General features: G+C 43.9%; 1 protein-coding gene across 1 annotated transcript in view; it reads right to left on the bottom strand.

The window, feature by feature from the left end:
- LOC147427037 (protein CHROMATIN REMODELING 5-like) overlaps positions 1-27680 on the bottom strand; it is a 78616-nt gene that overhangs the window by 1774 nt on the left and 49162 nt on the right. Inside the window, exons 14-30 of the mRNA XM_086498823.1 lie at positions 22309-22500; positions 22164-22231; positions 21996-22089; positions 21792-21916; positions 21637-21700; positions 19975-20187; positions 19643-19885; positions 19182-19292; positions 18975-19064; positions 18653-18835; positions 4257-4337; positions 3920-4162; positions 1346-1501; positions 1079-1256; positions 791-972; positions 306-713; positions 45-135 (exon numbers count right to left, since the gene is read on the bottom strand). Of these exons, the coding sequence (XP_086354949.1) occupies positions 45-135; positions 306-713; positions 791-972; positions 1079-1256; positions 1346-1501; positions 3920-4162; positions 4257-4337; positions 18653-18835; positions 18975-19064; positions 19182-19292; positions 19643-19885; positions 19975-20187; positions 21637-21700; positions 21792-21916; positions 21996-22089; positions 22164-22231; positions 22309-22500 (2722 nt within the window). The remainder of the gene's footprint in view (positions 1-44; positions 136-305; positions 714-790; positions 973-1078; positions 1257-1345; positions 1502-3919; positions 4163-4256; positions 4338-18652; positions 18836-18974; positions 19065-19181; positions 19293-19642; positions 19886-19974; positions 20188-21636; positions 21701-21791; positions 21917-21995; positions 22090-22163; positions 22232-22308; positions 22501-27680) is intronic.

Below are 27680 nucleotides of genomic sequence, written 5' to 3'. Positions count from 1 at the left end.
ATTGAAGACCTTTCAATTGACCTTTGAAGTTTAAGCTCACTTACTGGATATATTTTTTGCACCTTCATGGTCTTGCAGAACGATGTCAATCTTCCTACCCAGAAGCTTCAGATACTTCTTCACACGTTTGAGCACCTGCATAGGCAAACCAAAACATCAATCAAGTTTGTACCCTGACTAGATAGTTAACATTGGACAAGAAGACCCTGTTTGTGATACAATAGCATGCACCCTAGGCTGTTGAGCACCCATCCATACACAACGCTATCTCAGACACTAAAAGGAAAGGGAAAAAAAAAACTTACCTCATCTTTGGGTAGATTGGAGCTTGTATTTTGTAACTTCTGTAAGCGTTTCAGTGTCGGCATTTGATCCTGCATATTTGACTCACACCATTCTCTCCATCTTTCCTCTCTTGCTTCCTGGTCCAGTTTTTCTTTATATCGAGGCTCTTCACTCTCTGAGATCTCACCCTCCTCTTTTGCCGATGCTTCAACTTTCTGCCGTTTGAGTGCACTGTCCCTGTTGGAGGATTGAGCTTGGGCTGACAAGGCTTTCCTGGTTCTTGCATTGCTTAATTTTCCATTTCTTTCCACCGCTTCAACATGTGTAGGTTTCGCTTTTGCATCACGGTCCCGCTTAAGCGGTACCTTTTCTTTAACTGGCCTTGCCATAATTACAGACTTGGTTGGCAAAGTATCCGACTCTGCTTCCTGTAGTAAAAGAACATAATAGAAATAAGACAAACTCATTGTAGTCTACATAAAACGTTCATCAGATGAGATAATACCTTTTTCAAAAGCGCATTCACTCGAGCATCCAAGTTTGGTGCTCGTGGCAGGTAAGTTTCGCCAGCAGGAACACCGAGTGCAGCAATTTTGTGATACAGCCCAAGCCTGGGATCATTCCGTATCTTTTCCCAATTTCCATATCCATGATAATGCACCCCAAGTAGGATTCTTGCATCATCAACTGCAAAAAGCATCACAGCGTATAAAAGATTTACTACCAAGCAGTTTGGAACAGTGAAGGGCAACAGCACAAAAATAGAGAGAAGGTGATCATGTTTAATACAGACCTTGATTCCAGCCACACAATTTTGACCACGATGGATTTTTGGGATGAGTCTTAAGTCGGAAATGAGCGACAGGATCAGAATGCCTATTTACACGTTTTGCCAAGTACACAAGTTCTTTTATCCTGTCCATAGTCTCCTGTGCCTTCACAGCCACCCCAAAAAAGTCTAGAATAGCACCCTGATCAATAAAACAAGAGGTGGTAACTTGCACACCATATTATCAAATCATGAGACATATACTAAATTAATATGAAAAAATTTACATACCTTGGCATCAGAGCCTGAATTTCGGACTGCCTCCTCACAACCCTTTACAAGATCATCCAGCAGTTGCGATTGGGCACGATGATTAGAAACTTCCAAGGCACCACCAACCTCTGCTGCCATAATGTTCAGTTTACTTTTATCACCATACTTTTTAGCCTGCGCAAACAAAACGCAAAGGAGCTCCAGATAAGACTCGTGCCTTCCAAGTTCAACTACTGCGCAACTATTAATAAACATAGGATTTTAGACATCCACAACTACAATATGCTCCACGACATTCTGTGATGTTGGAGTGTGCAAGTGTGATCGCAATACTGCTACGAAAGGTGCTCTTCCTCTCAAAGATCTTAAATTGGAAATGTAGTAAAAACCCTACAAATTCGTGCATGCGCACCGCAGAATTCACAGGGGTTAAATCTCTCTCCAGCACTCCTATAAGTCATAATTCACCTCCTATGCTCTCTGGCCCTCTTCATATAGAGCAAAGTATAAGCAGTCCTCCATCGTTTACAAATCCCCAGCTAAATATACACAGACTACGTCCTTTCCTGAACAATGTTAACTGCTTTATGCCCTCTCCCATAGACAGAAACCACACACTTTCTGACATGACCCACACACAAAGAAACCATTCAAATAGATTGATTTCCTTGAAGCTTCACATCCGACCATCACGACATTACATGCTACAGCTATGACGGTAAACATTGGAAAGCTCACACATCATCAGATGTTCACTTGAGGTTGGCAAAGCCAGGGAGCTGTTACACACCCGAGGCTTACACATGCAGGTTGTAAAATAGAGAGCAGGAGTCTCAGTAAAACCTGATGTGCAGAATCTGTCACATGGGTTTGAACTCGCAGTAATGCTTCTTAGTAGAAGCTCGCTTGGCCTACTCAGAAACCGGAGGAAAGAAACTTTCCTCTCTGGTACCAGATGGAACGAGGTAGATACATGCATACCATGATTGTACTTCCTGAACAAATAGATGCAGAAGAAGAGAATTCTGCAAGAATGTGCACCAGACCATCCTCAGCAAAGACTACGATATATTCAAAGAGCTGACTTGTACTACCCTTCAGCTATGAATCTTTTTGAGCTTCAGCATCCCACTATTTGCCTTTGGGTTCACCCCTGAAAGAGGCCAATACTTGCAGTAGGCCCCACCCTACATGCATTGGTTCCAGTAACCAATTGAGATGATTGATCCTAGCCAGCAGACACTATTGAACATTGGTTCAGAGAGGAGGATGCAAGGATATTTGGATTGACCTTTTCAATTTTTGGCATTCCATGTTCCGAAGGCTGGACATTGATGGAAAATTGGGCTCTATGTACTCTATGTCCATTGGACAGGAGGTCAACTTTCTGAGCAGGAAAAAAAAAACACAACAAAAACTTTTGAGGCCCTCAGCGAAAACAAAGGTGTTCGTTTCATAAGGCTCACCCCACAGCCTATTCTAAAAGTTTGAGTGAGTCGTGATAACATAATTTTATGTCTGGGATATGCAATTTCTTGCATCAGATAAAAAGCACTTGCAAGTAAATGATGGATTTTACCAAAGATTTTGTGACCAAAATGCAGAAGTACCATAGCCCTATGTTGTCTATCTAAGAGATATCTACCTTAAGTTCCCTTTCCAAAAATCCTTTAAGACCACAAGCATGGTGCCATAGGGAAGCGGGTCTCCACTTTTGAGTATTAGTACAATCATATGGTCTGACCAGCTAACTAAACACACCTCAGAAACTGTTCTAGTGATTATGTGAGCTCATGTTGGTGTTAAGCATCTGACACGCATGTACAGGATGCTTTTCTACCTAGCCACTGTGGTCTTGACTCTCCCATTCTTTAACCTCCATATAGCATGTTTCACCTTCTTCTTTGTGAAGAAGCTGCAATGTGTTGGCCCAGAGACCAATGGAAGGAAAATAAGCTCTAGATTTGGAGACTAATATGGCATACCAGCATATTCACGCCAACCATCAAGAGCAACAATTAATTAGTGGCAGGCTCCCGTGAAACCACCTCCATGCCCTCTTATCGCCTTGTCCCAAGAAAAGCAAATACATCTCTACCTCCAGTTTGCTCAAACAATTTCGCTTCTTCTACACAGGCCTGCGAGAAAGGGCACTTTCATGACAATGTGTACATAACCAAGTGCCACCTCACATGTAGGCCAGGCATTCAAATTCAATTTCAAAGTTTGCATGTTGGAAATGGAGATTAATGCCCCATTGTGAAGAGCAAATGGCCCCCTAAGAGCCAGCTCAAAGATCCCCCCAACAGTCACCTAACTTTGCAATGTCAATCAAAGCCCTTCAATTTGGCCGGACCACACAACCAGATTATATCGCACTTATGTCAATTAGACCCTGATCAAACAAGACATTCATGTGTATGTGTGTGTGCATGCCCGAGCAATGGGCATACACATAGGATCACAAATGTAAATGGAAAAAAAGAAACAGTTTAAGATATAATACAAGGTAAACCTCTTGGTTACAAAACGTACAACATTACGAAGTAAGAACTCAAAGGTCCAGCTCCTTATAAGGGAATACCATCTTACCACACGGACAAATGCAATCCCATCTTTCTTTGAGAGTGTACCGCCTTGCCAAACAGAGACACGAGCTGCAGCACCTTCAATCTTTGGAGCAGGTGCTACCACCACCTCTGGTGCCCTGGCATGTCTCTTTGCTGGACGTTCCTTCACATCTCCTGAAGGCCGTCTTCTTTTCATTGGCTTTTCAGCATGATAATCCTCTGCATAACTTTTTGCGTTCCTTGCTGCGCGAGGAGCAAGAGCCTCCTGATTGCAATATGAGGACACCATGAACATGATTGACACATACTAATCTGGCATAACTTATAGTTTAAAGACTCTCAATTCAAAATAGATTTACATCTGCCTGAGTATTTGCCTCTGGCTGAATTAAACGGCTCCAAAATGTTGCGTCATCCTCTGTGCTGCTAAAATTGGCGACCTAAAAGGGAAAAAAAAGCATGGATTACCTTAACACTTATGAAACGTAAAAAGAAGATTAGCTAAGTGGCAAGTGCACAAGAAAATGAAACTACTACTGCTGAGGTCGGAGAGAGAGAGAGAGAGAGAGAGAGAGAGAGAGAGAGAGAAATGAAATGAAATGTTATATTAACGTCTTCAAAAGGCCATAATGACCTATGAGACCCGAAAGTTACAAAGTGGTGGATCTGATACAAAGTCAGAGTAACAAAATAACCTAACAACAGTACAAAACAAAGATATATACTATGGGGTCCTAAGTTGATCGATGTGAACCAAGCAAAAGACTAGGCAAAAAAAAAAAAAAAGGGCGTCTTGTTGGGGGAGAGAGAGAGAGAGAGAGAGAGAGAGAGAGAGAGAGAGAGAGAGAAATGAAATGTTATATTAACGTCTTCAAAAGGCCAGAATGACCTATGAGACCAAACTGATACAAAAGTGGTGAATCTGTTACAATGTCTAAAAAGTGTGAAAGTGTGAAAATAAATGCGAAAAACTAAATACAAAGTATTAGATAAACTTCTTAGCAGCATTCTGGGTGTCTGGCTAGAATGCTTCTAATCCTTTGTTGTAGTCTCCTCCGGTGAAGTGTGCTTCTGCATCTCGGTCGTGGTCGTCTCGATTTCCTAAGCTCAATCGCCCTATCAATGAGGGTGCAAGGTGCCTTTGGTATGAATGTGGGTACTCCTTTGTGCTCGCTGCTGGCCTCTTGCTTCTCCTTCCATTCCTGCTTCTCTCGATCCGAAAAAATCTGTGATCTGCCTCTGAGGTTGTAGTGCTCTTTGTCTTCTCATTAGATTATCCCTGTGCCGATGTAGTTCCAGTAGGTACAAGCCTAAGCACCTTTGATCTTGGTATTGCATGACTCTATCTAGAGGTCCAAAGCCTTCTTTAAATAGGCAATGGAAACGCCCACGTATCTCATAGTATACGGTGCAATGGCATATGTAGTGTAATTCTGTCTCCGGCTCCATTCTGCATAACTTGCAAATTCTGCTCTCAGGTGGGATTCCCCTAAATCTGCCAAATTCAATTTCCAGCTGGTGTGAGGATGTACGAATCTAACCAATAGCACACCTCAAACCATGAGACAGGTGGGTATCCATGTAGCTCGGGCGAATCACAAAACCATCTTCAGATAGCTGTTGGAAGTTTTCTTTGTAGTCGGCCATTTTCGTGCCCAATTCTTGTGTAGGGTCTACCCATGTCCTCTTAGTGTCCAACTGTATAAGATCCTAGCGGATAATTTTATTAATCTCCGTTCGTGTGACTGCCAGTGATGGAGCCTCAAGAGAGTATTGAAAGGGGGGTAATCTTTCCATACTGAACCCGTATCTTTGAAACCACGAGGACAGTTGCACATACCAGCATGATGTATCTCCTTTCATTGCTAATTGTCGAGAGGATTCGAGGGCCAATCTAGTATATCAGCAATTATTTGTATCCCATAAACCATGTATAAAGGACACTGATCTGGTAAGAGCTTCAATTTCTATCGGAGGGGCAGCTAGTTCCGCTCGGGTAATTGCGTGTGGTACGGAGGCCTTGGCTCTAATCATTCGGGAAATCATAGATACCAAAGGTCTCTCCATTGACTTCCAATTATCATGATCCACAGATGGTCCCCAAATCTGGACCCCATAAAGCATAGCCGAAGCCACCACAGTATCAAAGAGCCAAAGTTTTGTTCGTGGTTCCTGAAACTGCACTTGTGAACACATCCTCTCCAACCCTCCCAAGGCCGCAGAGGCTTTGGACAATCTAGCATCCGCTGCTTTCTTAAGAGTAAACTTCGGTCCTGTAAATACCACACCAAGGTATGTGTATGCATCTGTGTACTCTACTGTATCCTGGCCATATGCAAATGTAGGTGCCGATCTCCTAACCCACTGCGGTGTGGTGTTAAACACCATAACTTTGGTTTTACCCAAATTTACCGACAGTCCGCTGTCCTCCGTGAATTTATGTAATGCATCTAACTGCCTATGCATTCCATCTGGTGATTCAGCTATCAATACGATATCATCTGCATACAACAACAGAGGGATCCATGACCCTGCAAGTTGAGCACCTCTGTCACCCTCTCTATCAATGTAATCTGATACCTCATCTATATACATACCAAATAAAGTAGGGGACAATGGGCATCCCTGCTTTACTCCAACGGTGGAATGAACAATGTCGGAATCCCCTTCTGGAGTACGTACATAACCAGTTACTGACCCGTATAAGGCCATGATCCCCCAGATAATCTCTTTGGGGACCCCTAACTCTTGCATTCTACGCATCAATCTGGCCCTTGGTACTGTATCAAAAGCTTTCCGAAAATCCACAAAGCAACAATACATCCTTCTCCCGCTTGCTCTTCCTTCCTCAATAATGGCTCTGAGCGTAAGAATATGATCTAAAGTGGATTAACCCCTCTTGAATCCAGCTTGTCTTGTTGCCCTTATGCCCTCATTCTCTGCCCATCTACTCAATTTTTGTTCTAGAATGGATGCGTACAGTCGGGTCAATGTGTGACCCACCATAATGGTACGGTAGTTCCCAAGTATCATAGGATCCCCTGACTTGAACATAGGTATGATAGTAGATAATTTCCAAGATTTAGGCAATCCTTCACACATGACCCGATTAAACAGACGAGTAAGGACTTCTGAAAGTAGATCCCTTGCATGGATCAGATGTTCTGCTACTAAACCCTCATGATCATATGCTCGTCTTGTCTTCATCTTATCAATGGCTTTTTCCACCATTTCCGTAGTAAAGAAAGTATTGGTAGCAGGGCATGGCTCTAGCGGATCTGGTAATGGAGGCTGTCCAGATACCGTATATAATGATGTTACATATTGATCCCAAATCTCAGGAGAAGTAATTGTCGAAGGCGATGAGTGCTCATGAAATAAACACCAAGCCTCATGTGAGTCCTGACTCAAGAAGAGCTGATATAAATCCTTCTCCAGTTTGGCTAAAAATGCCCTTTTCTTGCGACGTACTATACGCCGAAGAGCAATCCGAGACTGCTTATATGTGATGATCCCAAGTGTAAGCTCTTTCTGGACCTGGGTTCTCGTCTCTCTGCATTCCTCGTCGTGCCAATTGTTTTGAGGCATGTCCCAGATCCTCTCTTCTGATCAGGCTGAGTATGTGGGTATGCCTCTTGTGTTGCTCCATGTAGTATCTTTGTTAGCTGAGAAGTAATCTCCTCTACAGTATATACTAGCTCGGCTGCTCACATCCTATTATAGATCTTTTCCACATAGACTGAATCAGTCTCTGGCGTGAAAGTATATCTTGTGTGTGTCTTCTTCCTTTGTACTTGAGAGGCATTGTATTGGAAGGAGATTGATAAGATCAAGAGAGTATGATCCACTGCAATCCCAACCGGTCTGGGTCCCACCTTAAAGACCTCGATAGTAGAAATAAAGCTTGGTGAAGTCATGACATAATCCATTGTACTGGCCCCATGCCTCTGCAGGAAGCATGTGAATCCCCCAGATAAAGGGAAATTCTCTAGACCATTAAGTATTGGCCAAACCATGTGTAGTTGCCAGTTCCATGAGATGTCTCCCGTATTCAGTGTGTTCTTTATCCTGTGAGTACCTAGTAAGCCCCTCCTGTGATAAATCCACTTCTCTAAGCATTTCCTCAGAAGTATCATAGAATACTGCTTGAGAGTTGGCCGTTCTGGCATTAAAGTCTCCTAAGAGAACGATGTCTCCATCTCTAGAGAACTCCCATATGTCATTATTCAATATGGAGAAAGGGGACTGTCCTTTAGGTGAGGAGTAGACTGATGTACTTGGGAAGTAGCATATAGCGATATATAGAAATCTACCTGTCTCGGCTCTCATTCTCACCCACATATACCTTGCTTGTTCATCTTTCCTGATAATTTGTAGTAGTGGTTTCAGCTCCTCTTTAAATAAGACTGCTACTCCTCCTGAACCCCGGCTACCTCGTAGAGATCTCTTGTCTGGTCGACCAGCTGTTTCCCATAAATACCCCTTCACATGTGGCATAAGCTGTCCCAGTATCTGGTGTGTCTCTGAGTAGAAAACTATCTCTGTCCCTAAAGCTGTCTTCAAAGGCACCTACATCTAGCCTATATGATCCATTACAATTCCACGCCGCTATCCGGAGCGTCGCCCTATAGGTCTTGCACCGTCATGATGAGCGCTTTTCCAGAACCACTACTTTCCCTCCTCTATAAAAGGCGATTTTCCCCTTTTCTCTTGATGCCCTGATCTCTTGCATGTGTGCCACTTGTGCCAATGTAAGGTCATCTCCCAGGAAAATACCGGTTTTCTTAAGAGTTGGCCTCTTCTTTAGAAATTCTTTCCTTATTTCTATATTCGGGAAGCGGAGAATAAGTGCCCTATCCTTTACGTTTCCCTTCTCGTCGATTCCTTTCTTGCCCACTCTCCATGCACTTGTGTGAGTAGGCTCTGTGATGCCCATGCGTTGTAGCAGCTCCCTCACTTCTTCATCTACATTCTCTTTGTCTTCGACTCCTGTGATCCGCACATGCAGAGCCCGATTCTTCCTTTTCTGCTCTTCCTCAATGGTCATATTAATAATGGTGGAGGTAGGTGTGGTCTCAGGCATCTGGGCCTTCCCTTTCTTCGCATCCTCGATCATTTCTCTGCTTCATCAACCTTTTCTTGTGTCTTAACAAGACGTTCCGCCCATGAAGATGCCGTTTTCGATTTCTGTTCATCTCCTTCCCGTAGAGCTTTCATCTGATCCTTCATGTCCTCGAGCTCCTTCAACACCGAAGGTTGGTCGTCTCCCTTCTCCTCAGTTGCAGATTTGCAAGCCGCAAGTTCTCCTTTTAGCTCCTCGATTATTGCATCTTTTTCCCCATGTGCTTTTCCATATTTGTTCTCCATGCTTCAAAACTTGCTACTGTCTCATCGAGTTTCTTTTGCATAACGCATTCTGTTACATTTACTTCGGCCTTGATTAGGTTTCGTAATTCCGTTTTCATGATCTGAATTTCCTCATTCTGTATCCCTCGGATCTCTCTCCTTAGTTCTCTCATCATGTCTCCATACATGGAGTTCCTGTAGCTCTCAGCGTTCGCGCGCATTTCCTTCCTAATATCATCCCTCATATAGTTTAGCTCTTATTTGAGCATCACCTGGACCTTCTCCATCAGTAGCTCATCATGTATCCTAGAGGTTTTCCCAACTCGTAAGGATCCTAGTGATAGTACAGTATCTCTGTTTCTCCGTTTGAAAGTAGCCGTTGTTTTTTTGGGGTGGTGTAGCTATCTACACCCGGCCCTTCCCCTTCGGTAGGCGGATTCATCGAACCCGAGCCACAAATGTGGGGTAGGGTACTAGGGTGAGGGACTGAGAATAAGGCAAACCTAAAGGTTTATCTTAAAGCTTAAAAACCTTTAAACTTTAACGTAGGAGATATTTGTCTTTCTACGAGTAGATGAAGAGAGGAGGGGGCGGGGGGGTTGGGGGGGGGGGGGGGGGGGGGGGGGGGGGGGGGGTTTGCTACGCGTAGAAGAACTTGCACCTGCAAAAACCACCGTCGAGAAAGGCTGCTACAAATGGTTGGCTTGGTATTGACCAATGACTAAGCCCGTGGCGATAGGAGACCCAAACCCTGCTGTGTTGGAAACTGTACTCTACACCTCCAGCTTGCGACACAGAGACTAGCAGCCCTTGTAGGGTGCTTATAAAACCAGCCCTTGTGGGGGCGTCCTGTTTCGCAGCCCGCTATCTAGCAGTGCCCGAGACCGTAACCCTCGTCTTCACTTTCTGCCCATTGCTCCTCAACCTTGTGTTCTGCTGATTCCCAGCTTGCCACTCTCCTCAACAGCTCATCATTCAGCAGCAGCAACAGCTCGTCATTTCTCTCTCATAGGAGAAAGAGAGAAAGGGGAGAGAGAGTTTCCTGTGCAGAGCCTCGCGTAGGGGTAGGGGGGAGAGAGAGAGAGAGAGAGAGAGAGAGAGAGAGAGATTTTATTTACGTCTTGCGACTGAACTCAGCCTATGAGACAAATCAGTGTACATGGGTGGGGCATCCTCTCAGACAAATCAGTGTTTGTGTGGGTATCCTCTGTAATCCCAGCAAAATGAAAAAGAACTGGACTGAAAAGCTATAACTAAGTAATCGGCTGATACTAGAGCTGAATCTGGGTATACAATGAGTGGGCTAGGGCACAAAATGCAAAGTTGTATGCACCCACTCTGTTAGTCCCTCGCCGGATCCATCCTGCACACATGACACGACACAAGCCAAACTCATACCTAGACGAACGTAGTGAGCGGACATCAGGCTCACCTCCCAGCCATAGAGTCAATAGAGGCTCACCCCCGAGCCTGGGAGCCTCCAGCCACGCGGGCTAGCCTCTACGACAAGGGCCAGTGTACCATACCACCGAACCCACACTAGTAGAGGTGTGCGGGCTGGCAAGGGCCAAGAGTCCAAGTGTGGTGATCACACAAGATGTCTCTCAAATGAGACTCAAGTCCTATTTATAGGACTTCATGACCAAAGGGCCATGTTCACACTGGCCGGACATAACTGCAAGCGCCCATCCTGATGTCTAGGGACGTAACACTTCCCCCCTTATTTTTAAGGGCTGTCCTCAGCAATATCCTCGGTTATAAAGCCGGGGAATTGATTCCTTAACGATCTAACTGACTCTCAAGTGGCTTGGGACTCAAGACAATGCTTCAACTTGATCGCGTATTTGGGGTATGAAGACTTGCGAGACTTACGGACCCTTTTATCAAGAACCGAATCGGGTTCAAGTGGAATATAACCAGTGGTGTCTTCTAAGTTCGAGACTTGCTCAAGAGGAATTACTAAGTCATCCTGCCCCAGCCGTTCTTTCAGACGGCTCACGTGGAACACAGGATGAACGGCAATGTTTGAAGGTAGGTCCAACTTATAAGAAACCCCACTTATCCTCTTTGTGATCTGAAATGGACCACAATAACGAGAAGACAATTTCGAGCAATGGCCAATTCGAATCGTCTCAGAATCCTTCGGTACCGTAAGGTACACCCACATGCCCTCCTGGAGTTCACGGGGTTGCCGATGTTGATTGGCATAAAAAGTAGCACAATCTTGTGCCGTCTTTATGCTCTCTTTCGCAATCTGAAGCAGTTCTTGCATGTTGTGTAAGAAATCGACTATCAATCGCATCTTGATACCTTTGAATCCGGTCGCAATTGGTGGTTTCGGCTCGTAACCGTACATAAGCATAAACGGGCTATAGCCAGTAGCGGAGTGCTTTGTACTGTTATAAGCAAACTCAATCTGGGGGAGATAATGCTCCCAATCAGATTGACGTCCGGAGACATACGCTCGTAGCATGTCCTCCATAGTTTGATTTGTGCATTTGGTCTGTCCACCAGTTTCAGGATGATATGAGAACGACATGCATAGACAGGTCTCCAAATTCTAAGAGACCGTTTGCCAAAAATTGCCCGTGAATTTCGGATCACGATCACTCGCAATTTCATCGAGCAAACCATATAATTTATCTAAGTGTTCCACAAAAAGCTGAGCTAAATCATGCCTCTTTACGGTGGAACGTGTGGGAATAAATCGTGCCATTTTCGTGAGTCGATCGACGACAACCCAAATGGCATCCACGGTTGGTCCGGAGTAATCAAACTACAAAATCCATAGAAATGCTCGTCCATTTGCTATCGGGAATTTGTAAAGGATGCAATAACCCGGCACGTTTTTGTCCTTTGGCTTTGTTGAGCTAACATTGCGCGCATTCCTGCACATACTTTTCAACAAAAGCTTTCATGTGTGGCCAATAAAAATACCGGCCAACCAAGGCCAAAGTACGGTGTGTATACCAAGGTGTCCTGCACTAGGTGCATCATGACACTCAAACAAAATTTGCTTGTGGCTATCCTCATCAACAGGCACACACTTTGCCTTGTTTGATAAATAATCCATAAGGAATGAAATACTTCTCCGCTACCTTGCTCTCCGTAGCCATCTTAGAGGCGTCTGGACGGCCATAGCTTTTCGGGCTACGCATTCCCTCTTGGACTTGTTGCCAAATTGCATCGAAGTGACGATCATTTTGACAACGCCCTTTGAGAGAGAGATAGAAGTCAGGTCAAAATTTTAGCAAACGAAAGAGTATTGACCTCTAGAATTCTACTAAGGGTGTTGGCTACCATATTGGCAGCACCCTTACAATAGCGTATTTCGAAGTCGAACTCATGCATGAGTTCGGCCCACCTTGCCCTTTGACCTTGAAGGTTGGGCTGATCACAGAGATATTTCAAAGAATGGTGGTCCGTCCATTCCACGAAGCGGGCACCAAAGAGGTAATGGCGCCAAACCTTCAAGGCATGAATGACCGCCAACAATTCCTTCTCCTGTGTGAACTCAGGAACTTCCAATGCAACAACATCACTTTTTGAGGGGAAAAAAAAAATACATCTATTGAAACCTTTCAAGGGTGAGGTGTCAAGGAGCCTGAGAGCAACCTTAAGTAGAAGAGACAAAGGAGATTCTCGTTCCAGAACAAATACTGGCTCACAAGGAAAAGAAAGTGAAAGGTAAGCTAACATGCTGGTGTTTAGTCAAGTTTAAAAATAATCTGGCATTGGATATGAAATAGATGGAGGAGGACGTAACAGATACTCCTCAGATTCTAGAGCTTTACCTTGAGGCTTTTGGTCTAGCTTCAACTATTCCAAGAGTTACCGATGATCGGCGGGTTGAATCTGGTGCGGTGTGGACTGCACAAGAGGAGAGTTAATCCACTCCTTTGTCACAAATTACCCAAATCTATTAAAGTCAGTGATTTCTTTTGAGATTTCATGTGTACTGATAGGCTGACAGAATTCTTTCGTATGACTTTAAGAAAAGAAGTAATTTGAAATGGGAATTCCTTCCATGAATTTGATATATGTGTTCTCTCATGTGTGTGTTGTTTGAGTGCATGTTTGAAAGACAAAATGACTGTAGCATTTCAATCTTGTTCACCTAAGGGGTGATGTGGATATGATAATAACAACATTTAGTCAGTCTCGACATCCGCTAGAGATCCGTGAGATCTGGATGTGATTGCTAGATACGTTATAATGATCTTTGATTCTCATCAAAGATCTCGACAGGGATAGTGATGTGAATGTTATGTGAATGTTCAATGATTGTCATCTTCGTATAAGTACTGGACATGTGTTGTCTAGTGCGTCGGTACTTTGAGTCAGTGTCTACGGAACTGGTTGCTTGCTAATGTTGGTTGTGCAGGCGTGGTCGAGGACAATTACATTTCTTTCAAGAGGGGGGTATGTCACAAAGTGATGGTGTGGCATGACCTAAAGGACACACTCCGAACACACTCAGAGCCCTGTTGAAAGATGCAAAGAAGTGCTACCAGCTTGCAGAGCCTAGGAGAGAGACTTGAAAATAAAGACCAAGGACTTTATATGTTGTTCCAACTTATGGCCTCCCGTCCGACAGGGATTAAAATAAAGCCAGGAACCCCAAAACGCATGGCGATACTAACGTGGCAGAGCTGTATGGAAGTTCCACGATTCGCACTGCCTACTGACGTGGCACCTATACACATTTTCGTGATTTGCGATGGCTGCCCTAGCACCAACTTTTGGGGCTCAGATGCTTTTAGACTTGAAGCTTTTCATGTACACTGCTTTTGAAAGGCCCAGGACCTATAAATAAAGATCCAGGGTCTCAGTCTCAGGCAGATACGCACTGTTGAGACGAGGACCCTCGGACATTGTATTTTATGAAGCATTAATAAAAAAGAAATACCGCAAGGGGCGCTAGTCTTTGGGGCTAATCTCTCTAGGCGCAAAACTACGTCATGCCGTATCTCTCTCTTTCTGTTTCATTCAATTCTTCTCACTTTGCTCATGTGTGTTGTGGCAGATTCTCGACTTGGAGTGTCCATGTCTTTTACAGTTGAGCTTTGACGTTGTCCTCACAGGGTTCTTGGGGGTTGTAGTCTTCTCTTTGGTTGTCATGTTGCCCACTGCAGTGACCGAAATCAACTCAAGTGTTCGAACGAAGAGTGGGTTGGATTGCAGCGTGCGAACCCCAGCTAAAGTGTGTGAGTGTGTAGGCTAGTGAGCCTGCCTAAACTATATGCAAGGATGCAGTAGCGCTGTTGCATTTGGCGGCCACGTGGGCTGGGGTCGACGGCAAGGCACGGCGAGGCCATCTACGGGCTTGCAAGGGCCACAACTAAGATCTAACGCCCCCCACAAGGCGGCCGGTCGCACCTAGGGGAGGCCACCGATGGAGAAGTGTAAAGAGAGAGAGAGAGAGAGAGAGAGAGAGAGAGAGAGAGAGAGAGAGAGAGAGAGAGAGAGAGAGAGAGAGAGAGAGAGAGAGATGAAATGAAATGACATATTAACGTCTTCAAGAGGCCAAAATGACCTATGAGACCAAACCGCTACAAATTGGTGAATCTGATAGCATGTTTGGGTACAAAAAAAGAGATGCTAAAAATGAATCTACGAGTGCTACTAGCAAGAACTCTGCAGGGTATGCGTAATCACTAATACAATGGGTGTCCAGTACAAGAGGGTGATATAATGGATCATGAGTCTATCCTCATATGTACTCTAGATGTCGAGATAGTATGGCTCGAATCCTCTGCTTCAGTCTCCGTTGATGCTGTAAAGCTCCTCTCCTTAGGCGCGGGCATCTCGATCTCCTTAGCTCCAATGCTCGGTCTATGAGAGTACCACAGGTGTGAGCTAAGCTTTGCAATGGTGGCTGCTCCTCTATCTGTCCAATCTCTAGTGTGAGGAAATCGGTATTGTGTTTCAGGGATTGTCTCTCTTCGAATCTCCTTGGTAAACTCTCTCTGTGTCTGTGCAACTCAAGTAGATACAATCCAAGGCATCTCTGGTCCGGATAGCTCATGACTCTGGAGAAGGGTCCGAAGCTGTCTCTGAATAGATAATGGAAGAGACCTTGTATCTCGTAGTACATTGTGCACTAACATATATGATGCATCTCTGTCTCTAGCTCTATATGGGAGAGGCAACATATCCTGCCGTATCCCTCTGAATCTACCAATCTCAATCTCAATCTCAAGCTTGTGGGAAGATGTCGATATCTGACCAATGTAACCCGTGAGATAGATGTGTAACCATGTAGCTAGGTCGAATCACAAACCCATCCCCTGTGAGTTGGAGAAGATGTTCTTTATAGAAAGCCATCTTCGTATCCAACTCCTGTGTCGGTTCTATCATGTCCTCCTGGTGTCCAACTTGGTCAGGTCATGGCGAAAGAGTCTAGCAATCTTCGCCCGTGTAAGTGTCACCAGCGTGTGACTACTATCTATCCTTTTTGTTGATTTCTTTCTTATTATCTATTTACTTTCACTTTTTGGAAACACCCCTCGGGAAATCTAACTGCCCTGCATTGCATAGCTAGTGTGGAACTGTCCAGAGGGAGTCCAGGCCTGAGGGCAAGAGAGCACTAAGGTTGGACAAGGACTATGGTTAGCCAAGTGGGGTCATTGACTAGCCAAAGTGGAATCCTTTGCTACAGAGGCTACATTTCAGTTTTGGATGTGGTCGCAGTGTACAAAGAGGGTCGGATGACCTAGAAAGATATAATGGCAGCATCTCCTAAAATTTAGGGAACTGCTATTTTGGGACCTGAAAATGTGTTGGCGTCATTACCTCCGGAATGACAAAGGGAACATTTTCTTACTCTGCCGTGAAGTCAACTGGGCAACCGGTTGGGATATTTTTAGGCGGCCACCCCGAAACGGGAAAATGCTTGTAAATGTGCCAAGTGGCACATTCTGGTGCAGTTTCCAATGCAAGAAGGAGTTGGCGCTGAATTTGAAGGGAAGAAGAGCTCATTTGCTGATTTTGTCACAGGTTAAGAGCTATGGAGTGCTTGCTTTCCCTCTTATGCACAGTGCGGTGCCAGGAGTGATGCCCTGCACGCTACGCACTGCCCTCTCTCTCCCCTTTGGCAGTATGTTATGCCCCTCTAGTGGGCTCTTCATTTGACCAATGTACAGTTGTGTGGGTTCATGCGCGATTGCCGAGGCAAGAGCCTCTTGCACAGGTACTGGATTAGCTAGCGGCTAATCCCCCCCGCAGGTACAGGTGAATTCGGAGAGGTTTCACGCCAGAAATCTCGTCCGATTCAAAGGGCAAGTAGCCCTACAGGTGCGGGAGCTCGAGGACTTGCTAGGGATGCGACCGGCACGCGGAACGGAGCCCGAAACAGTGAATTACAGCCTGCTGTGTATTTTTGCAGGTTTAGGGTTTTGGCCCTAAACGGACCCTAATACCCCCAGGAGGTTCGGGGACGCAAGGGGACCGCTGTACAGGCGATCTGGCGCATTTTCAGGGCTGAAAACAGAGAATTCAGCGTGCTGCAGATTCTCGCCAGGTTTTGCAAAGTGCCCGTATGCGTCGGGAAAGTCAGTCAATGCGTGGGAATACTGACCGTGAAGGGTTCTAGTACAGTTATGCTGCCGAAATCGGGCTGGAACAGTGGAAATTCGGCCGAGTTTGTGCGGGGCAGCTTGTAGGAACCACAGCGTTTATTCCCTCTTTTGAACAATAAAGAAATACCGAAAGGGGCGCCTAAGTTAGGGGCCAATCTGGTGTCTGTCTACTCATACAGGTGCAATCTAGCAGCCTGTATCCCTCTCCCCTTTGTTGTGTCTTGAAAGTACAGGTAAAATAGACGACTAATAATGGGTGAAAGCTAAATCAAGGTTTAAAGTAAAGTCTACCGCCCTTTTTGGATTGAACAGGCCGGTTTCAGTAAGAGACAACGATGGTGCATCGAGGGAGTATTGGAAGGGGGATAAGCTGTCCATGCCAAAGCCATGTGTCTGGAACCATGATGACATCTGTGTATACCACCAAGAAGTGTCCCCCTGTAAAGCTAACTATCAGGACTCAAGGGCCAATCTGACATATCTATCTCTGGTTCGCTGGTAGTATCCCATAAGCTGTGAATAAAGGAGACTGATCTGGTAAGCGCCTCTATCTCCAATTTGAAAGTGGGGGGGGGGGGGGGGGGGGGGGGGGGGGTCGTCCACATTGTAGACATGAAATGGCAAAGTTCCACCCCCACAACACTAGTCCCAAAACCCTGACGCCCCTTTCGGTTTATATTGCTTCAGAAAGGTAAAATTGCCGGGGGATTTGAAATGTGCTTCCGCAAACATGTGAATGCCAAAGAAGCCCCCAAGGCTCATATTCAAAGGCCCTTGGCCCAAACGAATCAGGTAGGAAAAGATTTGGCTCCCAAAAGCTCGCGCATGAAAAGCAGCGCCCTTGGGAATGTTTCTGCGACTTGCGGCCAACCATATGGCCTTCTACAAATTCCGAGCGTTTGTACAACTGCCACATCAACAAGGGATTGCAAAAGTTTTTTATCTTCGGCTCAGTTGTCCATCAGTTAGGATCTTTTAATATCTCTAACCTCCATGGGGCCTTGCCACGTCACTAACTTTGGCACTTGGGACTCACCATTGTAGTTTTCGCTACATGGCCTGAGGTGGACAAAGCTGCAAGCAGATTTTTTTAGGCTTATCACCAACCAGATAGCTACATTTCACTTCCTGACTAGAGTATCTTTATCCCTAGATGTATCATGTGGTTTGTTTTGGGTTTTTCCCCATGCTCTCATTGTATATCTTTCAACGTTTTTCCCATGTCTCTTGTATATGGACCTATGGTCGATTTTATGGGTTAACAACCCACTTTTTTCACACACACACACACACACACACAGAGAGAGAGAGAGAGAGAGAGAGAGAGAGAGAGAGAGAGAGAATGAAATGAAATGAAATGTTATATTAACGCCTTCAAAAGACCAAAGTGACCTATGAGACCAGAAAGTTACAATGCGGTGTATCTGGTACAAAGTCAGATTAACAAAATAAATTAAACTAGGATAACAGAATATAAATACTGCGGGGGGGGAGAGGGAGAGAGGGAGAGAGAGAGAGAGAGAGAGAGAGAGTATTATCGTCCTCGGAGGTCAGCTATGACCCATGGGACCAAAGATATTGTACTGTACTATGTGTGGGGTTGATAAGTGATCCTCAATGCTCAAGGATCGTGGTGATGAGAGTCAAAATGGAAAGCCCACGATGTGGCTAGGAGAAGAAAGTGTGTAGGCCTAAGTCATGGCTGAAAATGTGAGGAAAGAAAGGTCAGATGAGAGAGAGAGAGAGAGAGAGAGAGAGAGAGAGAGAGTTGCCTCTAGCTAGAAAAAATCAACATGACATTTTTAAAGGGAATTAGGAGTAAAATATGCCTTGAAAGCACTAAGCAACTCATTTCCTCCTTCACTTTCATCAACTGCCTTGGTCTCCACTTTTTCAGCTCTGGCCAAAATTTCATCAATGTCCAGATTCTCTAAAGTCTTGGCTTCCTCGTCAGTCTTCTCATCTTTAAAAAGCTCCTCAGCACCAAATCTCAATATAGCGGCAAGTTCGTTCTGCACAACCGAAAGTAAAGTTCATTCTTGCAAGACACTCCAAAGAAATAAGTAGTTAAGGTGTCAGCTCTCAAACACTGCACTCCTGCTGCTTCTAAGGATTACCAATTTGTGGAATAAGCGCAACCAAAGGCTGTACCTTGTCAAACATAGAGGTGCCTTTCTTAGTCTCCTTCTTTTCTAGCCTGCCTTGTGCATTTAGCTTCTGAATAACCAAATGGTCAAGAACCTGGAAACATGGTATAAATCTCACATTGATCAGGATTATTGCACAATCACATAAAGAGCTTTCCAGTGGTGCTCTTTGTAAAATGTCCATAGAAGCATTTTCAGATAAGGACATTACCATTTTCTTTTTAGCACGCTCAAGTATGTCTTCCTCCACACTCTTGCTCATAACAAATCGGTAAATATTCACCACCTCTTGCTGCCCAATACGATGAGCCCGACTCATTGCCTATGGACCAGAGAAACATCAGGCAACCCACCTATTGTTTGTCCCCCATCTTTCTCACAATTTAAACAATTCTAACCTATATCGTTCTCTTAGAAGACTTTAGCAAGCGAATGATTGTAGTACGGAAACTTGCAAACAAGAAAACCAGTCCCATGCAAGTACACATGAGGAACATGAAATTGATAGGAACAAGTTCCCTTGTAGACGATGGAAGCAAAGGCTAGACATTAAAGACATAAACCTTATGTCCTTTTGTTAGACAGAATCGGACTATAAAACAATGATAACTAACACAAAAGCACTTATTCAAACAGATCCTCCCATGCTCCGATGAACTACCGCGTCATTACCTGCAGATCATTTTGAGGATTCCAGTCAGAATCAAAAATGATTACTGTGTCAGCAGTTGCTAAGTTAATCCCCAGCCCACCAGCACGCGTAGAAAGGAGAAAGCAAAAGTCGTCACTTCCTGGTGCATTGAAATGCTCCATGGCTTGGTGTCGTAAATCAGCCCGTGTGCTTCCATCTAGACGTTGAAATTGGAAGCCTCTTAAGCTCAAGTAGTCGGCAAGAATGTCCAGCATTTTAACCATCTGCAACACCGCTGTTAGTGTGAGAAGCGTATGAATGGATAGAAAGCAGACAAGAGAAAGGAAGTATTGAATCATATAAAAAATTGTACCTGAGAGAAAATGAGAACTCGATGTCCAGTCTCACGGAGTCTTAACAATAACTTGTCCAATATCACTAGCTTGCCACTACTCAGCACCAAGCGCTGGACCTTGCTATTGTCATTCATTGATGCATCACCTCCATAACCATGATCAGCACTTTCAAAAAGGAAAGGATGGTTGCAGCATTTCTTCAACTCAACAACAATATTCAAGAGAGAAACCTGCAAGTAAAACTTAGCATTTCTTCAACCCAACAACAGTACACAAGAGAGAAAACTGCCAGTAAAACTCATAACTTATAAAAACCTTTCATATAGCAAATACGGTGCAACTGTTGCGGAGAAACACGTTTTACGAAACCCGTTTCCTTTTTCAACCCCAGTTCTAAACCCTTTTTTCTGAAGCTCTAAGTTCGCATCAGCTTGTTCTGCTCCTATACAATAGGTAGTAAGTACAAACATGAATGTATAGCTGTATCTTTCCACTGAAGCTACTGGGTACTTCGCTGCAATGTGTGCTTGAGTGTTTGGTTTTTCCCGTGATTGAAGCCTTAATTCAAGGCTGAATTTCAGAGTAGTCATAGCATTTATCCTCATATATGTACGTTTATATTTACATTTTATTAGGGTGCAAAACTCATTCCTTTTGTTTCCAAAAGTTTATGAACTCTTACGTAAGTATGATACTAGTTGAATACCTGGCTATTGTATACCAGACCTCATGCTTATTCAAGCACAGTCACAATATATAGAGAAGGCAAAAACAACCCAAGCCCATTAAAGATACTATTCTAGAAATCAACTTGTCATCCTGTGCAGTAAGAATAATTGAACTTTGACTGTTTCCTGTCTAAAGAATTACATACCATCATTGTGAGCATAAAAAGCAATGCCAAAGCACAAACATTTACAAAAGCACATTTACATTCTCTTTCTGACAAAGATTCCACATACCCATGCCCTAGTTTGATTAACATCAACTGTCTCCACATAGCTTGCAACTGTTAGATAAAGCCCTTGGTTGCAAACATCATGGTTTACAAATCCTAAGTAGAACTTTCACCCTTGGTGAGCAAAGGAAGTAGCATGAGAGAAGCTTAAGCCACTAGTAAGCACAGGAATTGCAAACGGAAAATTGGTCGGAGGGAGGGAAAGTAGCCTTCAATGAGAGAAATTGGTTCTAAGCAGGGAAAAGTAACCTTCAATAAGCAGTAATGAAAGTAGTGCACTTATGAGCTGTTTGCAATGCTTTTAAAGGCCCTTGAGAGCTCGCCACTAGGTCAAATGCAAGCAAAGTCAGGTCTTCAAGCACATAGCCACAATCTAACTACTGTATCAAACTATATACATATCTCAACATTAGTTAACAGCTGTAACTCTTGAACACCATCAAGTCATTAAAGGCAGTCATGCACTCGAAACCTCTCAGTATTATCAGAATCGAAAACCTCTCACTATTATCAGAACATCAAACTACCACATGCTTCAGATGCAAACACAAATGCAATTGCATGAAAAGTTTCTCAGAAACTTCTCAAAATCCCGCAGCTTTTAGCTTCTTCAGCAGAAGACACAAGATTCATAACCAGTAAATAGCTTCCAGTAATGTCAACTGTAGTTGTGGATTCTAAAATAAAGCGCAAAAGTCTTGCAACCTCAACGTTTCAATACCTGATTGCCACGAACTCCTTTGTTCAAATCCTGAAAGTTTCTTTCTAAGATCCACTTGTAATACCTTCAAACGTACACACTACTTAGCTTTTTGACAGTTCAAAACAAGAAATGCACAAAGCAATTGAACTCATAGACGAGAGAAGTATCCTTACTGTTTCTGAAGAGGTGACATTCCCACTCGTAAAATACGTTCTATCTTTGGTGGCAAGGATTTCTCTACATCCTTGATAACTCTTCGCAGAAGATGGGGTCGGAGTTCCATGTGTAGATTTGCAAGCTGCCAAAGTAAAGGACATAAGTTATCTCATTCAACTTCTTACATACTGTTACGAGTCTACAGAGTATCAAAAAAAAACCTCCACTTCATTGAAGGAATTCAAGTTCTTGTATTTCTCCACAAACTCCTCCTTGCTTCTAAACTTTTCGCCATCAAGAAAATGCAGGAGAGCCCTGAAATATTGGATTGTAATCAGCATCACAGAGATTTGAGGTGTCTAGCTGAAAATATCAATAAGTTTACTGACCAAAGCTCCTCAACGCTGTTTTGTAGAGGGGTTCCTGTAATGAGGAGTTTATTCTTCGTACTAAACTCCTACCGCCAAAAAAGAATACATGATTTTGGAAGGAACCAAGAAGGGATACCAAAAGCTACTAAGCTCATATCCATACCGAGAGTGTTGTGTATAGAGATGCTTCACTATTTTTCAGTCGATGAGCCTCATCAACCATCAAGTAGATCCACTTTAGCTTTGAAAGAATTACTTTGTCCTTCAGTATGACTTCATAAGTGGTTAATAATGTATTGAATTTGTTTGTACGACCGTTTTTCTTGTGTGTGAAAAACTCGTAATTTTGGCACACCTGTAGTTCCAATATGTATTTCAAGTTAGAAAACTAAATAGGAGACTCAAACCTTCGTACAAATCACACAACGAACAAGGCACCTACGGATTTCTCAACATCAAGAGATTGACAATTTAGTTGAGAAGGTGATCAGTTAAAGAAATAAAAACCATAATTACACAAGCACAGATCACATTGAAAACATTTTAACGTTACATTTTCATAATAGGTATGTATGCCTAGATAATTCCACAGAAAGCCCAGCTTCACATATAAAGGGAAGTGCAAGTCAAGACTCATGGTATCATCACAATACAATAGGACCATCAGCTGCGTCATAAATTATAATGGCCAAATACCAGGACATGAACCTTGAATCCATCATGTGTGGTATTGACTAACTACTACTACATCCCCACTACCATCATTAGTGCCAAATGGTGTGTTTTCTTACAAACAATCAACTGTGAAACTTCCCCTCTTGAGAGGGTAAATCTGCAAAACTGAAGAGAGGCACAGATGGGATAAAGGAGGAAGAGAAGCAAAAAATAAGCAAGTAGGAGACAAAGAGAAAAGTCGCTATTGCAACTCTAAAAGGGAGAGATCAATCGAGCAATATAGGCACCATGACAGGATCTTTTATTGCCTTGTGGGGAAAAACTAGTAAGTGTTTTAAGAAAAAGCTCATAACAGAAACCTGTACGGGTTTTCTGGATACCCCTTGAACACATGTGATAAGACCGTCAGATGAACACCCTAACCAAGGAAGCCTTGAAGGACAAAGCCTATGTGACATGTTCCAAGAGGATGAGATCGGGCAGCATAAGTGGGTGCAATGTTTGCAACAATAAACATATCTGCCATCCGTTCTCAATCTAATCTAATTTTTGCAAAGAAGATGGCTTGGGCTTTGTCTTGACTAGAGTTATAACCCAAAAGAGATATTGGAAAACCCAACACAAGGCTTGATATCATATATGACCATGGCAAGCTTCAATGTGCAGCAAAATGTTGGAAGTCAATGTTTTCAGTCCCCCAAAAAATGCCGATTGAAACTCAGTCTGAGTTTTGCATACATACTTTTGTCTAGTGTAAATTTATCAATGAGTGTGGACTCTTTTACTATAGCTCTAAGTAAGTTTTTGGTTACCCCGTCATCAACGTTATAATTTTTGGTCCGACACCTTGTCCTTAAATGTCCAGTTGCCATGCCACATCATCACAGTTTGAGACATACACCCCCCCCTCTTGAAAGAAGAGTAGTCACCCTCAATTATGCCAACAAGACAAGCAGAGGACCGAAACTAGCTCAATAGACACTAACTCTATGCACACATGCAGCAAATTGCACACATCTAGCACTTGCACAAAGACACTGGTCACTAAACAGTCAACATCACATTCACATCATTATGCCCATCAAGATCTCAGATACAAATTATGATCATTCTAGCTTATTTATCAATCACATCCAAACCGCACTAATCTTTCATGGATGTCTTGATCTACTAAATCTCGTTACTATGATATTCATGTGACTCGTGAAGAGAACAAATGAAAATCTGCAATTGTCATCTTTTCAACACATACTCAAGCATACACACATGAGAGTCAAGACAAAACATGTAACAAGTTTGTTTTTTTGGCAATAAAAGTAGGGCTTTGATTCTTTGCATTACATAAAATCGACCACAAGTCCACATACAAGAAATATGGAAAAAACTCTCAAACATATACACTAGATATACACTAAGATCATGGGAAAAAAACCAAATCAGACTACCTGATATATCTAAGGATAAAGATACTCTTATCAGGTGGTGAAATGTAGCTATCTGAATTGTGATCATGTCACAAATTGTTGACGTGTCAAGCCACTGAAGACCATAGCCAACTTGCAGATCTCGACCAAGGGGCTTAAACCCTCGAAGCAAAAGCAGCAGCAAAAGTGCCTACCCACTTACAATTCCTCGCCGCCGATAGGGGCCAAACTTTTAAAGTTCCACCAAGTTATGGGTACCCCATCCGATGCGGCCCATAATAAATAAAGCAGGACCCAGACACACATAAAGACATTGCATAGCACAATGCTGATGTGGCAAGCCCTGTAAGGACATATCGCATTGACATGCCACGTGGTAGGCTATAGGGAAGTCTGTGATTTGCGTTGCAGTTACTGACGTGGCCAAAGTAAGGATTTTTGCATTTTGCGCTATTGCTGGCTGAGCACTGGCTGACGCTTATAGGCTTGTAGCTTTTCATGTAAAGAGCTTTTCGGGCCAAGGGCCTTTAAATATGTGGCTATCTGGCATGCATCTGCGTGAAGGTGCAAATATGTGACGCCGCTGTTGTACCGAGTTCAAGCAGCATAAAGAAATACCAAAAGGGGTGCCACGGCACTCTTGAGGTGGAGCTCCGTAGCTCCCAGTCTCATGTGTCGTGCATCTTTTTTAGTACAATTGTTATTTGAAGTGCTTAAAGGTGTTCAGTCTATTCTTTTTTGTTTGCACATGGTGCCGTCCCGCTACAGTGGTATCAGAACTCCAGTCGTGGGTATTTCTCAAAGCATACCATCCTACCAAGAACAGACAAAGCACCATGGGTTTAAGGATTCGGCAAAGTACCTGCAGTTTCTTCTCAACAGCTCTGCGACATACTTTCACGGCATTCTCAGCAGAATCTCCAGATGCTGCAAGGTTTCCAATAGTTTTTTATCTACATGTTACGCCCTCTGATGCCCCTGGTGGTACCTCCTACTTCGGCACCAGAAAGTACGAGAGCTTCTCAGTCGTTTGTTCTGATTGGGGGAGTCTTCAGGAATATGGTGCACCTTGATCTAGTGCAACCGCCTCTGCCACCGATGTTGCCACCACCACCACCACCAGGATACAATGGTTGGAGCCCATATGGGTATCCTTATTATCCGTACCCAGGCTACGCACCTAGCCAGCCAAAGGATTTAAAAGATGGCGACACAACAATAAAATTTTCCACCTTTTCTGGGGTAAAAGATCGGAAGAAAGCGTTGCAGTTCCTCCAACAATTCAACAATATCGATGCCTTGGGGAACTATACGGAAGAATCCAAGATTTCTCGAGCAACGCATTTCTTAAGGATAATGCTATGTAATGGTGGAGTTTAATCGCGACACAACCGCATGCTGCAAGGACATGGCAAGCTTTCAAGACAATCTTTGCACGCAGTTATATGAGTTCTCTATTTGAAGTCCTGAATTTGTCAAAATAGGGCAACTTGAAAATGCTTGCCACGAATACCATGGAAGTCTATAACCAAAGAATTCTCGACGTCCACCTTCCGGTGTCTTTCTTCAAGCTGGTTCCCTTGGAGGACGAGTGCAAGCGAAACACTATTCGACTTCCATCACCATTACAAGAGTATTGTCTATCCAAGCAAGTATCAACCATGCAAGAGCTTATGGACCATGCCGCGGTTGGCTACAAACTTATGAAAGAAAGCTCGAGATACAAAAGCAACTCCGGCAAATAACCAGAATTCCTAGCACTTTTCATATTTGATGCTTTTAGGCTTTGGGCCTTTAAACATGAGCCTTGGGGGCCCTCTCTGGCACTCTTCAGCGTGCAAATTGCAGAGGAGGTGCTCCCCTGCTGTTGTACTTTGTCAATCGGCAATAATAAAGAAATACCGAAAGGGGCACCAGAGTTTGGAGCCAGTGCTCTCTTGGGGTGGAGCTCCGCCACTCCTCAACTCGTGTCGTGCATCTCTTTCAATTTAGTTATTAATTGAAGTTCTTAAAGTTGTTCAATCTGTTCTTTTCCGTTGGGACGTGGTGCCCCACCCATGACAAGTGGCCTATTTTTAAAGAAGAGGTCCCATCAACTTATAGGACCCCGTCCGATGGGGCCCAGAAGACCTAAAGGAATTAAAATAAAGCATAACCCCACACACACACACATACAATCTCTTGCGAACAACTGATGACGTGGCACTATTGTACAGACAACCCAAAAATTACACTGGCAATGCTGACGTGGCATACTATATGGATTACTACTTGTTACATTGATGATGTGGCAACTGTACGGATTTCCATGATTAGCGTTGGCTACTTTTTAGAGACCTGATGATGCTTTTCATGTACTGCTTTCGGAAGGCCCGAGGCCTTTCAATATGTGCCATGGGCTCAGTCTCTAGCACGCTTCCGCGTGGAGGTGCACAAAACAGAGTAACGGCTTGTACTGAATTGAAGCAATATAAACAAATACCGAAAGGGCCACCAAGGTTTGGGGCCGGTGCTCTATTGGGGTGGAACTCCGCCACTTCCTGTCTCATGTGTCGTGCACTCTCTTTCAATTCAATTGTTATTTGGAGTACTTAAACGTTTTTTAGTATGTTCTTTCCCGTTGGCACGTGCCCGACCTCCTTACAGCTGAATATCTCTGCTCTCCTATCCCCACACCATTGTGGAGATGCTCCGCCTAAGCCTGAGATCGAACACACAGGGTGTCCTGAGGAGGAAATGCAAGGCTGGATTCCTTGCCAATGCCCGCATGTTGCCGATATCGCATGCCAAGAACGCTACCCTATTGCCTACCAAAAACGCTAGGCTGGACCCGTTGAAAACGCTAGCAAATCTGGTCTCCTATAGGCCAGCTACGCATGGTGAAGGGCTAGCCACAAGGGCACCCTATTGGGCTGCTGAACAATGCCTCAAGGTGCTCCCCCAAAGGCCTATACAACGGCCTCTCCTGGCCTCATGCTTTTGTCTTTCCTTTCTTTGTTCGCGCCTCAACTGCTTTGGAACTCTCTGGCTTGTCCTCTGATTGATCTTTAGACGCTTTATTGAGGCATCTGGCAAGCATGTGCCCTTGTTCCTCGCATCCATAACATTTACCCTCTTTGTAGTATTCGGCGTGTTGCTATGCTGACAATTGAGGGCCTGTTTTTTTGTTGCTTTCCCTTCCTCTTGTTACCGTTGTTCGATTCTTGCCGAGTCCGAATTGCTACAAGCTTGTTTGTAGGGTACGTAAGAGTGCCCCCGTGCATTGCAAGCCCTTGTTTGGCATGTCCCATTAGTTGTTGCATGGACTCGGACTTCTGTTGCAGACAATAATCTCGTATCTCTTTAGGTAGCCCACAGTCGTATCGCGTAGCTCATAACAAGTGATACTCCTTGCTACCATAAAGTGTACCAAAAGTGTGGATATCACAATTTGAAC

Source organism: Adiantum capillus-veneris, chromosome 24 (assembly GCF_014529385.1).
Source record: "Adiantum capillus-veneris isolate H3 chromosome 24, ASM1452938v2, whole genome shotgun sequence".
In the NCBI taxonomy this organism is placed as follows: Eukaryota; Viridiplantae; Streptophyta; class Polypodiopsida; order Polypodiales; family Pteridaceae; genus Adiantum; species Adiantum capillus-veneris.
This window is presented reverse-complemented; position numbering and strand designations above follow the sequence as displayed.